General features: G+C 48.3%; 1 protein-coding gene across 3 annotated transcripts in view; it reads right to left on the bottom strand.

The window, feature by feature from the left end:
- Positions 1-14,242, bottom strand: part of CNIH3 (cornichon family AMPA receptor auxiliary protein 3) — a 264,615-nt gene that overhangs the window by 6,036 nt on the left and 244,337 nt on the right. For 2 of the 3 annotated variants that reach the window (XM_070474453.1, XM_020879483.2), the window contains 2 exons: positions 5,366-5,478; positions 818-961 (listed from right to left, as the gene is read on the bottom strand). In XM_070474453.1, the coding sequence (XP_070330554.1) occupies positions 818-961; positions 5,366-5,478 (257 nt within the window). Of the gene's footprint in view, positions 1-817; positions 962-5,365; positions 5,479-11,659; positions 12,233-14,242 lie in introns of those variants that run through there. The other variant, XM_070474454.1, reaches the window with a different exon arrangement.

Raw genomic sequence — 14,242 nt, forward strand, 5'->3', positions numbered from 1 at the left:
CCGCCTGCCCCAGCCTAACCCAAACTCCAAGGCAGGCCCCCCTTCCTCTCCTGGCTACTGTCAACCAGACCACTTTGAGGATAGCGCTGGGTACTTGGAGATATTGTGGCCTGGTGCAGATAGGGACAGGAGAGCAAAGTGACAGGTGAGACACCTCAGGGATGAGCCCAAAAAGGAACAGGAAGGAGGAGGAGACATTTTCAGAAAAGGTACTTCCTGGGGTGTCAAACCACAAGACGGTCTGTTTATAGCTATCCACTTCATTAGGATGTTCTACTCCGAAGTGAAGTGAAAAGAGGGGAGACTCTTGAAACAGAACTACGAAGTCAGCATGTTTTATTTAATTAGAGTGGTGTTACATAATATTGGGAGAATTGTGAGTATAGGCATTTAAGGACCCAAAACGCCCATTGGTGAAGCATGACTGCCTCAGGGGGTCTCTGTTACGGTCCCCAAGAATGCTTTCACATGAAACTAGGGGGCAAGGGGCGATAAGGCTATGCATCCGCGGCCACTGGTGACCTGACTGTCTGAGCTGTGGAGCTGCTGGGGGCAGGGAGCCCTATGGAGGAGTAACCAAGTGCGCTTTACCAACAATCTCCTAAGAGGGGCTGGCAGAATGTGTTCTCACCGTGTAGCTCAAAGGCTGCACCGGTCAGCTGGCAAGGCAGGACCTTGTGCCCCTCCCTCTCCTTCACACAGAAACCGTTAGCTGGCTCCAACCACCCCCGACAGGCCAGGACTCCAGTGCGCAAAGGCCTGACATCCCCTCCACTTGCTACAGGAGTCAAATCCACCAAGAGGAGCAGAAACTCACCAGTAAAGGTAGTAGAAGAAGGAGAGGAGATAGAAGGCCAGCTTACACCACGCCTCCTTCTGACAGTAACTCAAGGTGTCTGCGTTCATGACCACCGGTGGGTCATAGGCGAGCTCGGAGCTGTCCGCTGGACAGTGGAAATACCTGTAGGGAGAGCAGACACGCCGTCATCGGCTCTGAGACCTGGGAGGGGCATGGGAAGTCATCCGGGCTGAGTCCTCCTGATGCCTGGCTTCCCTCTGAGGAATCGCTGCCAGGCAGTCATCTGCCTTCTGCCAGAATCAATGCCCAAAATACAGCCCAGGAATCACTGAACAGTGGCTCAACCACCATTCTCCAGCAGGTAACACCCGAATACGCAGATCCACCAGTGCCATATTCGCCCCGCACACAGGTGCTCTGACAGAGGAAACCTTGTCACTTGGGAGGAGATGTGGGTGGGTGAGGGGTGGTCTGCCATGCTGTGGGCAGGTGGGGGGGGTCGCTATGTGTACAGATCTGGGCATCACGCGGGGCACAGGTGTGTGTGGACGTCAGTTGCATCTCTGCCTCGCAGTGTTGCTGTATCACAATTCTACCATAAGTATTCATTACTTCGGATTAAACATTAATTTGTTTTGGATTATCCTCCTAGACCCTCTTTTAAAATCCCGACTACTCTGGAAGGGACATCACATTCCCACTTGAGTGTGGAGGAGTTTACAGGTAATTTTCTCCTTGAGAGAAGGACCCAGAACAATAAAAAGAACCTTGGCCATTGCAAGGAGAGTGCTGCTCCAGAGGGAAACTGGGTGAGCCCAGAGAGCTCTGGGAGGAGGGGGCAAACGCAGACTTGTCATCTTCAAAACATCGCCTTGGCTCAGCGTGAACCAGCCGTGCTCACAGGAGGGGAGAGACTCCGGCTGTGCTGGGTGAGATCTTGGGAAGTGGTCAGGCAGGAGGTGAGTCCTGCCCCTGAGGCTGTCCATCTGTCTGGCCCTTACAAAGACACTGCCCCCAGGGTCTCAGCCAGCACCTCATTCAAAGCCAGAGAACAAAGTGCAGCTGAAATCGCTCTGCGGCTGCTTTTTTGTCAGTCTGGTGAGGGAATCAGGAAGCCGGGTGCAAATTAATGGCTCCTGTGAGGCTCTGGGTCCCGCCGTGGTCCTCGAGGGAAATGGAGGACCAGGCGAGGGGTCTGACGGGCTTAATCACACCGGCTTTGAAGAGCATCCCTGTCACGCAGCAACTCCCGGAGCTGATATTTCAGTTCCCTCTTCATCCCCTTCAGAGGTCTGCGCTGACATTATCTGTCATCCACGCTGTGCCGAGAGGAAATCACAAGCCAGATTCAATGACATCTGCCAGCTCACAGCCCTCCAGGCCACTCACCGCTCCTCTTCCCGGGAGCAGATTTCAAAACCTATTTGCTTTTGCTGTGGCCTTGTTCCAGGGGACATCATTAAGTGGAGGCAAGGGTGGCAGGGTGGCTGAGTGGCTCGGGGACTGAGCTTCTTCGGGTCAGTCTGAACCCCAACTTCCACATCTGTAAAATGGGGCTGAAACTGCCTACTCCAAAGGGCTGTTGTGACAACTGTGTGAAGAGATGGGTCCAAATAAGCTCAAAGAACAGGTGCTGAACAAAAGTACTGCCGTTCTACTTGCAATTAAGCAAACTGTGAGCTAAGGCAGAGGGGGTTTTAACTGCCGCAGGAAACATCACTGGGCTGGGCCTTCGGAAAGGAGAGGTGGGCAGAAAGAGCGGGGGTTCAAGGACTCTGATTTGTAAAGGACACTTCCCCTCCTCAATCTTTTTTCTTTCAATTTCTGGGTACTTACAAACTGCCAGAACTAGGCTAGATCTGTCGGGGATTCAAAAACATAAAGCTAACTTCCTACTGGCAAGAAGATTGCAGTCACCCCCTTATACACACAAACGTTCCCAGTGTAACGGCATGGTTGGTTCTCCCTCCCTTCCTTTTGCAGGGGTGATAGCCCTAAGAATCAGTGCACTAACCAAACTTCGCTAAATAAACCACATTTTTGATACCCTGGGTTAACAACGCACTGTTTGAAGAACTTTGGGACAAATGACTTTTAGAGGAAGAAGAGCCAGCCCTCGGGTGACGAGGACATGACCCGTGTTCCCTACAGAAATGGCCCTGCCATGTCCCAGCTGAGCGATGCTGGGCTGGGACTTAACCTTGGTAAGTCTTCGTGACCTGTGTGTACAACCCACCCTTTTGTTGTGGATATTGGAGGAGGCAGACATGGAAAGTCTCTGGGTGGGTAAGCAATCCATTTCAACACCATAATGTTTCTATCTGACTTCTCTTTAAATTCAGATTTTAGCAGGTTACCTTTATATAAAAGGACTTTTGTATGTAACTGAATCATCTTCATCCCTCCCTAAATCTGCATCCTGCTCTTGGTCACCTCCCAGCCACCCCGCCTTGACACGCCCCCTCTTTCTCACCTTCTGTTTCCAAACATTGGCCAAATTATGTCCAGTTTACCTCTCCAGACCTCTCCCCCTCTTCTCTCTCCATCCCAACTTCCATTACCTGGGACAAGCCTTCATTCGTTCCACCTGGAATTTCATCAGAACCTCCTAATTAGATTTCGTCCTTATAATTTCACCCTCCTACCCAGCCTTCCCACTGCTGTCAGGGTCACCATCCTAAAAATTGGATCTGGCAATGTCATTTTCCTCCTGGAAAGCTTCTGAGAGCGATCCAGTCCCTACAGAAGAAGTGAATTCCAACTTCCTATCAAGTCATTTCAGACCCTCCACACTGGATCCCCAGCTGTCAACCCCATCTCTGCTCCCTTTCATCTCAGAACCCCACAGCCAACCACTCTGAACAACCGCTGCTCCCCAGAACACCAGGCACTCTCTTACCTCTGAGTCTTTGCACAGGTTAGTTCCTTAACCTCGAATGTGCTTTTCCAGGTTCCCCAATGCTACCCCTCCATTTCTCTACATTCTACCCATGCTCCTCATACACCTGGTAAGAATGTATTTCCCTCCACCACTAGGGTATATATTCCTTGAAGGTAACATTATATTTTACATTCATCTTGGAATCCCCCACAATGTCTGGCCTGTAGTATGTGTTCCATATGTTTGCTAAGTGAAGGAGTGAATGTTCTAGACGTGACTAAATACAGGCTACACTGTATGGTATAATGACAATGATTAAGTATTTGTGGGGGACCGAAAGTGTGGCTAATTTATCTGTACAATTGCATCTTTTACTACTTTGGTATATGCTTCCCCCACCCCCAACCCACCTCTATACCCATATGGTGATTTTCTTTTACAAAAAGCCCAAATCACATGATCTGATGCATGGTCTTAGCAGGGAATAGAACATTTAAAATCAGAACTGTCCCAGAAAACACAGCCCATCTGGTAGGCGGGTTATTTTTATTAAGATACAATTCATATGCCAAAAAATTCACCTTTTAAAAGTATACAATTCCAAAAAAAAGTATACAATTCAGTGGTTTTTAATATACTCACAGCATTGTACAACATCACCAATATCTAATTTCAGAACATTTTCATCAATTTCAAAAGAAAACAGTGTACCCATCAGCAGTCACTCCTCACTCCCCCTCCCTTCCAGCCCCTGGCAATCACCACTCTACTTTCCATCTCTATAGATCTGCCTATTTCAGACATTTCTTATAAATGGCTTTTTGTGACTGGCTTCTTTCCTTGTGGCTCAGATGGTAAAGAATCCGCCTGCAATATGAAAGACCTGGGTTCGATCCTTAGGTTGGGAAGATCCGTTGGAGAAGGGAAACGCTACCCACTCAAGTATTTTGGCCTTTAGAATTCCATGGACTGTATAGTCCATGGGGTCGCAGAGTCAGACATGAGAGAGTGAGTTTCACCTCACTTCTTTCACTTGTAATTTTTTCAGGCTTTGTCCATGGTGTCACACGTATCAGTACTTACTGCTTTTTATTGCCCAATACTACTCCATTGTAAGGATATATCACCTTTTGTTTGTCCATTCATCTTTTGATGGACATTTGAGCTGTGTCTTTGTTGTTGTTGTTTAGTGGCTAAGTTGTGTCTGACTCTTTGCGACCCCATGGACTGTAGCCAGCCAGACTCCTCTGTCCATGGGGTTTTCCAGGCAAGAAAACTGGAGTGGGTTGACATTTCCTTCTCCAGGGGATCTTCTTGACCCAGGGATCAAACCCACATCTCTTAAGTCTCCTGTTTGGCAGGCAGATCCTAGATTGCTGAGCCACCAGGGAAGCCTCGGTTTTGTCTCCTTTCTGGCTACTGTGAATAATGCTATAGCTGCCTTGACGCTGATCTGTGAGGGTGGAGGCTGTGGTTAGTGGAATCTATAGGAAGGACCTTCCCTTACTGGACTTACTGAACTGCTGTCTGAGAGCAGCTTACAGAGAACGCTTTGGGGGAAGGGTCACCCTGGAAAGGGTAAGAGGAAGGCACTCGCTGGCTGGTCCATGTGGGGGATGTCATCTCTGGAGGGCAGGCTGCCCGAGCAGGAAAGGGAAGGACAGAGAAGTCCCAAGCAGACTTACCTCCAGAAGTGATAGAAAAGTAGAGGGACATTCAGCCCCAGGGTGAGCCACTCCTGAGCACACAGGAACATGACGCAGAAGAGGCTGTGGATGGAGTATTCTGGCAGCACCAGCTGAAGAGGAAGCAGAGACACAGGCCTGAGTGACAGGGAGGAGAAGTCACTCCGGCCTTACAGCAGCTGACGTCTGCCTGGACACTGCCTCCAACATGCTGATGACACACAGCCCCGGCTCCTACCCAGTATCACAGAGTCATTGCCCCCGGCCACTTCTGGTCATTTCTCCTCTTTATGTGACCAGAGCCATGCTTTATAGCCAGCCCTAAATGGACAGAGGCCCTCAGCACCCTACATATCAAAACAGGGCACTTGCTCCAGGGGGTCACCCGTGGATGACCCCTGGGAGAAGCAGAAGAGGCCATCCGGCCCCTGTGATGTCTGACCCAGGGCAGGACCCGCTGGAAGAAACACTGATAGGGTTTTCAGTGATTCAACAACTGCCCTGCTCCTGTTTTCCTAGCCCCTATGCATTCACATATAGAGACTCACCAACCTAAATCAAATATTAATATGTGGGCACACATGCTAAGTCACTTAAGTTGTATCCAACTATTTAGTTCAAATAAAGGAGAGTTGGGGAAATGGCATTTTGCTTGGTGGTGGATGGATCAAGAGGAACCTGAGAGGAACAACATGTAATGATGATAAAAGGGAAACTTTAACCTCCGGAGGGAAAAGAGTCCGGCCCATATCAAGAAGGGTCAGATGATAGAAGGTGACCAGCAGGAAGACTAAACCTCCTGACCCCAATCCACCCACAATGGTGTAAATGGTAAAAAGAGCTCAACAACTGTGAACCACTCTCTCCTAAGGGTGGTTACATCTTAACAGAAAGTAAAGTTGAAACAGAAATCAAAGTGACTATAAAAGAGAAATCTGGCACCCAGGCAAGTAGCAAGGAAACCCTAAAATAGAGATACAAAGGTACCATCTTTCTCATTCATAGAGGAATATTTAATGAATGAGTATTTAATGAATGCATACATCTATGTTGGGGTGGGGGGGTGGTTAGTCTCTGTGCATTGTTTAGACCATGATGAATGCTTTGGTCCAGCTAGTATATTCTAACCATCCTTCAAGACCTGTCTCAAACACAACTTTCTGATGGAAGCTCTACCCATCCCACTGCACCCCACCCAACCCTAAAGGTCTCAGCCCCACAGGATGCTTTCTGACCCTCGCCCAGGGGGATTCTCCATGCCCATGATGGATGGAGTCATGACCTTCCTCCCACCTCTCAACACACCTAGATCTCTTCCAGGATCTACTCCACAAGTCCATAAACTGTCCTAGCCAAACTCTATTTTCCATTCTTTTCTCATCTCCATGTGCAAAGTGCTTTTTTGCGCTTAGTAGAGACTTACCAAGTATTTAGCAAAATCAACTGAACTGACCATGTGCACATGGTTGGAGCATGGCTGGCTGGCATCAGGGATGTAGCCTGTGGCCACAAACCCCACCAAAATTTCTCTGGATGGGAAACAAACTGCCTCTAACTGTCCCATCTCAGGGAAAGAACACGACCTCAGTCTCTTTCATCTCTCACTTTAGTCAGATTAGCCAACTGCCCCAGATGACAGATACAGTGAGGGACATGCATTTGAAATAAATACATGCAGAGGCACACGTGTAAGTAATGCATTTTGTAAGTGGCATCTTTTTTCCTCTTAAGTCCAGAGAAGAATGAACTGCATTGACCCACATCTTACAATTCTCAGGCAGTAATTCTAGAATCAACATACAAGAGCCAGCAGTGACCTCAGTGTGGGTCTGGGCACAGCCAGCCCCTATGAGCCTGGACCACCTGGTAGGAGGGGGTATGTCCCATCATTTCTCCTCCCAGGACCTTGCAGCCATCTTTACCCACCCCATCTGTGTCCGTCCAGCCAAGGCACCTCCTTACCTCCTGCTGCTTAGAGAGAAAATCCCCCTCCTCCCTCCTCTAGTTCTCAGCCTGCCAGCTCCAGGAGGCACTGTCTGTGACCTCTACTACTTACATCTCTTCATTTTTTAATCATCAATTTCAGACACTTATGCCGAGGTAATTAACATGTTAAGAGACAGCCACCACGGGCCTGGATCATCCCCGTCTGCAGCTCCAGTGACAAATCTCCGACTGATTACAGGTCCCCCTATTCATCACCATCACTGCTTCTCTCTTCAGAGCTTGATTTATAGTGGAAGCTGCAACCTTCTGAGCAGGGAGGATTCGTCACTGTCACCACACCGAGGAAAACTGTTTAATGGAGGCCACCTGGGTCCACGGGGGATAAAAACTGAGAATCTGCGCTGCTCTTGGGGTGGCTTCTCCCGGCTGCCTCTGCCCAACACTGAGCAGCACCCTTGCAGGTGGGACAGCAAGAGTGCCCTTTATGTCCACGCATTGTTTCTCTCTTGCTTCCCCAGGGGGCCCCGGTCCTGTGGAGGGCTTGTTCCTCCTGGACCCAGTGAACCTCAGCCAGGCCACACGCTCTGGGCCTGCAGAGTGTGCGTTACTGCTGACCCCCGCCCCCTGCCGGCTCTCCCATCCCTCATCCACTCCCCGCCCCACACACTTCCTGCATCTGCCCTTGGGATGTCACTGGGCGGGGCCGAAGGGCTGTGAGCAGAAACGGCTGGAGGGTTTACCAGCCAAGACAAAGCACTCCAGGGTCTCTTTCTCTCCCCTACGACACAGCAAAACACACTTAGGGTGGAAGGTCCTCCATCATCCTGAAGCTGTAAGTGAGGGGAGAGGTGCTGGGGCAGCCAGGGATGGACACCCAGCCTGAACAAGAAAGAAATGCGGTTTGGGGGGTTGGGTTGGGTTTGTGTTTTTGTTGTTGTTGGGTGTTTTGTTTCGTTTTTTTATGGTTGCTTGGTTTGTTTGTTTGGCCAAGCCATGCAGCATGCAGGATCTTAGTTCCCTGATCAGGATTCCAATCCACCTGCCAGTGGAAGCATGGAGTCTTAACCACTGCACTGCGTTCTATGCTACTGAGATTTGGGAGCTGTTTCTTACCACAGCATCATTTAACCCATCTTGTCTGGTACAGGATGAGTAATCAGCGGGAAGAGCAAAGTGGTGACTCCCCCTGATGAGCAGCCCGCCCTTCCTTTCACCAGCATTGGGTACACTGAGTCAGGGGCTGAATGATCACCACGTGGGCATAATGCTTATTTTCCATGTGGGCTGTTTGGACTAGCTGTCCCATCCCAACACTGCTTACCTCACTCTTCTACAAAGACTGCCCCTGAATCTCCCTGGCCAACTACAGGAACACTGAGGGGAGCACTCACTGTTCCCCCACCATCCTGAGTCATCCCCTTCAATGGAAAGTACTGTTTCCTTCATAAGACGAGCTGTTGAATGCTGCCAATCTCATTCTTTCATACAACAAACAGGAACTGCTTCACACAGGCCCCGGTCTATTGAATTCCTGTGTCTCATTACGCCTTGCTTTACAGAGTCATAAATACTAAATAAGTGGTCTCGATATAGGTATTGTCAGATTGCTGAAAAGACTGCAATTCACTCCAACCAGGGCGCTCACAGAAGGTTTCGTCATCAAAGCAGAATCCAGGAAACTTGAAAGGATGAGTAAAACCTAACCACACGAGGAAGCCAGAAGTCAGCTCTCCAGGAACAGGAAACGGTGGGACAAAAGAAAGAGGTGACAGTCACCACCTGGGTGGGTTCTGCACAAGCCCACCTAAAAGGCTAATTAGTCACCACTGAGTGGATTAAGGCCATGCCTGATGCAAGCCAAGTTCTGGGTAAATGTTCATTTTACTCACCTCCTGCTGGGACCCAGCCTTCTCATCCCCCGGGGCTGCAGCCTTTGTGTGTCGCCATCACAAACTGCAGAGTACAGTGACAACACAGCCTCCTGCCACTCCACCCTGCTCGCACTATCAGGTGAAGTTCTCAGAGCTCACTAGCAAAGCTCAGACACTTGTCAGTGAAGACCTCAAAGGGTTCACCCACACCCCCAAGCTTCTTCCATGGCCTCTAAGAGGATGGATGCAGTATCTGGTGAGGATCACCTATCCTGACTCCCTGCCCAGATTCTAGTCCTCAATTTCCCATTCCTGGTAGATGCTTCCATCCAGATAGTTTGCAACCACCTGGTGCTGAAAGCCCACTCTCCTCCCAGCACCTGTAAACTTTATCTCCTAAATGTCCAATTTCTGCTAACAATAGCCATCTCTGGCTTCTATGTCTCATCCGTTTCTCACCCCACTGTTTGCAAACCTTGCCATTTCTTCTTCACAGCCACTTGGATTTGCTTTCCCTTTTTAAATTTCTACTGCCCCCTACTGGTCTACGTCCCCTACTGGAGAACGGCCCCAGCACATCCTCCCAAGGCTGGTGGTGCAAGCACCTTTTCGCGTGTTTCTGTCCCTGGACACTGCTCTCCAGCACAGCAGCTACCTCTTCTCTCCTATATGTGCCACACTCCACTCAGCTCTAAACGTTCACCCACCACCTTGCTTTCCCCAGGGGTTTTATTGTCTTTCTACTTAAGCATCATCTCATTCATTCATGTATTCATTCATTAGCGGCTTTAGCCTCCAAGTGATTTTGCAGCTGACTGGTAACCTTTTCTCATGATGGGAGAATAATACTGTAATAATGTATCCATGTCTGTCTTATTTCATTGTGGTGGAGAAGGGCCTGGGGGCAGGAGGAGAAGCTCTTCTAACCCCTAAAGGGAGAGAAAAGAGAGAGAGGGAATGCTTGGAGTTGAAGCAAAGGAATGAAGCTCCCTAGGGAGAGAGTGGATTCCCTAAGACTGGGGAGGAGGAGATGGAGAAGGTGGAGAGGTGATGCCAAGCACCCCTAGTGGTGGGATGCACTCCTGGCTCCCACCAGCATCCCAGTGGGGCAGGATTTCTGAGGGGCTGAGATAAGTCTGGCTGGGGCCAAACACCCTAAGAGCCAAGCCATAGAAGTCAAGGGGAAGGTCCCAGGGCTGCGTGTAGCTTGAAGGGAGTGTCAGCTGTGAGACCACCCATCTCTCAATGAATCCTGTTGACTCAGACAACAAGCTTTCCTGCTGTGATCACATTAGGCTAAAAATCTTAGCCCCTATCTCAACGTGTTATATAAATTCTTACCAGTTACATAATGATCGATGGTGTGATACTGAGAAAAGCAAGTAACCACGCTGAGACTTATTTCCCTCATCTGTAAATGCCAATGTTTGCGACCTACCGACAAAGTTGCTAGAAGGGACTCAGGGTGTCCTGTGACAGTGCTCCCAAGGTGGAAGAAGCATCAAAGAAAGAAAGATGTTGTTGTGGAGATGAATGTGGTCATTATCTTTGTTAACGGTCACATATGAGTTATTTGCCATGGCAGGTAACGTGTCAGTGAAACATCCCAGAACCAAATGTGGTTTCTTGAGTCTCCATCCGATCTCCTCTGACCTTCCCCTGCTCTGATTAAACCAAACTTCCAGCTTCACCAAATGGGAAGAAAAACCCACAGCTGTTTAACAGCCTGCCCCAGTCCTCGCCTGTTTTCAACAACAACCCGGTTCCCTGTGTGTCTGTCCTGAGGTTTATCTGCCCCAGTAGTCAGTGACTATGAAGAAGAAGAAAAGATAATGTCTCTTTCATTTGATTGCCCAGCCCACACCAGACTGGCCCTAAAACAGAGATGCCCTTCTGGGATGAGCAGGGTGGAGGCAATCTTCTCATAGATATCCAGCACGGGGATCTGTTCTCCAACTGTCCCCAAATGAACCATCGTGCACATAATTCACATGAGGAGGAGGAGACAGCAGGATAAGAGGCACAGGATGGCAGCTTGGGAACCTGGGATTTTGCTAAACTGGAAGACTATAAAAAAGCATCCAAGTGCTGTCAGGAAACCTTATTCTGTCTTAGTCCCTTTGCTCAAAGGAAGTCACTTTCTCTTTAGTTGCTCTGGGTAAAGCTCTCCTGGCATGCTGCAGTCCATGGGGTCACAAAGAGTAAGACATAGTGACTGAGCAACAACAACGAAGCTCTCCTAGAGAGGGCACTGCCCCAGAGCAGGGAGGCAAGGGCCTGCACCAGACTGGGGCCGCGGAGGGCAGCCCAGACTCGCAAGTCAGCCTCCCCAGAGCGAGGCTTCCCTGCAGCCTCTGCTCCCTCCGCTGGAGGGCTGGCATCCCAGCCACAGATGGCACAATTAAGTAGGGACATCCCAACAGCGCGGACTTGGGTTGGGCCAACTGGAGTGTTGCCTATTTGATGATGCTGGCACGTCAAACTGTTTGACCTCCTGGATTCTGCACCAATGTTTATCCAGTAATTTTATGGGGAAAGCAGATGACTCTGGTACACTTGCAACTTAGCCAAATAGAAAATGCAATTAGAATTGCAATTTAAAGTCACCATAAAATTGGGGGGAGGGGATGATAAATTAAGAGGTTGAGATTAACAGATATACACTACTATATATAAAATAAACAACAAAGACTGACTGGATAGCACAGGGAACTATATTCAATATCTTATAATAACTTACCATGGAAAAATAATCTGAAAAGAGTATATGTGCTTTATATATATATAACATATATATTACATATATACATTACACAAACACACACACGTTTATGTGCTGTGCTGTGCTAGGTCACTTCAGTCATGTCCAACTCTTTGTGACTCCGTGGACTGTAGTCTGCCAGGCTCCTCTGTCCATGGGATTCTCCAGGCAAGAACACTGGAGTGGGTTGCCATGCCCTCCTCCAGGGGATCTTTCCGACTCAGGGATCAAAGCTGCATCTCTCACATCTCTTGACTTGGCAGGCAGGTTCTTTACTACTAGCACCACCTGGGAAACATATATATATAAACGAATCTATATATAAAAATATATATTTATATAGTATCCCTGTGCTATACAAAAAATATCTTCATCATCCAGATAACCATGATGGTGTGATCACTCACCTAAAGCCAGACATCCTGGAATGCAAAGTCAAGTGGGCCTTAGGAAGCATCACTATAAACAAAGCTAGCGGAGGTGAGGGAATTCCAGTTGAGCTTTTTCAAATCCTAAAAGATGATACTGTGAAAGTGCTGCACTCAATATGTCAGCAAATTTGGAAAACTCAGCAGTGGCCACAGGACTGGAAAAGGTCAGTTTTTAAGGTCACTTTTCATTCCAATCCCAAAGAAAGGTAATGCCCAAAAATGTTCAAACTACTGCACAATTGCACTCATCACACAGGCTAGCAAAGTAATGCTCAAAATTCTCCAAGCCAGGCTTCAATAGTACGTGAACCATGAATTTCCAGATGTTCAAGCTGGATTTAGAAAAGCCAGAGGAACCAGAGATCAAACTGCCAACATCCACTGGATCATAGAAAAAGCAAGAGAATTCCATAAAACCATCTACTTCTGCTTTATTGATTACGCCAAAGCCTTTGACTGTGTAGAACACAACAAACTGTGGAAAATTCTTCAAGAGATGGGAATACCAGGCCACCTAACCTGCCTCCTGAGAAATCTGTATGCAGGTCACAAAGCAACAGTTAGAACAAGACATGGAACAACAGACTGGTTCCAAATTTGAAAAGGAGTATGTCAAGGCTGTATACTGTCGCCCTGAATATTTAACTTCTATGCAGAGTATATCATGCAAAATGCTGGGCTGGATGAAGCACAAGCTGGAGTCAAGATTTCCAGGAGAAATATCAATAACCTCAGATACGCAGAGGACACACCTGTGGCAGAAAGTGAAGAGGAACTAAAAAGCCTCTTGATGAAGGTGAAAGAGGAGACTGAAAAAGCTGGCTTAAAACTCAACATTTAGAAAACTAAGATCATGGCTCTCAGTCCCATCAATTCATGGAAAATAGATGGGGATACAATGGAACCAGTGAGAGATTTTATATTCTTGAGCTCCAAAATCACTGCAGATGGCGACTGCAGCCATGAAATAAAAAGATGCTTGCTCCTTGGAAGAAAACATATGACCAAGCTAGACAACATACTAGAAAGCAGAGACATTACTTTGCTGACAAAGGTCTGTCTAGTCAAAGCTATGGTTTTTCCAGTAGTCATGTATAGATGTGAGAGTTGGACTATAAAGAAAGCTGAGCACAGAAGAATTGATGCTTTTGAACTGTGGTGTTGGAGAAGACTCTTGAGAGTCCCTTGAACTGAAAGGAGATCAAACTAGTCAATCCTAAAGGAAATCAACCCCGAATATTCACTGAAGGACTGATGTTGAAGCTGAAACTCCAACACTTTGGCCACCTGATGCGAAGAACTGACTCATTTGAAAAGACTCTCATGCTGGGAAAGATTGAAGGCAGGAGGAGAAGGGGATGACAGAGGATGAGATGGTTGGATGGCATCACTGATTCAATGGACTTGAGTGTGAGCAAGCTCTGGGTGTTGGTGATGGACAGGGAAGCCTGGCGTGCTGCAGTCCATGGGGTTGCAAAGAGTCGGACATGACTGAGCAACTGAACTGAACTGAAACTGAATCACTTTGCTGTACACCAGAAACTAACACAACACTGCAAAAAAAGAAAAAGAAAAAGTCACCATAAAATCAATCTGACAGATGCCGACAGACGCACACCAGGAACTGCAGGCATGGCTCTGTGCCCTTTGCTGCCAGCAGGTCTCCCAGAGGCCTGGGCCAAGTATTGCTTTGACCGTGTCACAGTTAGGATCAGACCCTCATATCCAATCCCAGGAGACAGAGCCAGGCCTCAAGGGAACCAGACACGGATCATTTTCCCCATGAGCCTGTTCCGCAGGAACACAGGGGAAATAAGGGGAGACAGTAAGAGAAGGAGATTCTGCCTGAGTGACCCAGGGCCTGGAC

Source organism: Odocoileus virginianus, chromosome 11 (assembly GCF_023699985.2).
Source record: "Odocoileus virginianus isolate 20LAN1187 ecotype Illinois chromosome 11, Ovbor_1.2, whole genome shotgun sequence".
Classification (NCBI taxonomy): Eukaryota; Metazoa; Chordata; class Mammalia; order Artiodactyla; family Cervidae; genus Odocoileus; species Odocoileus virginianus.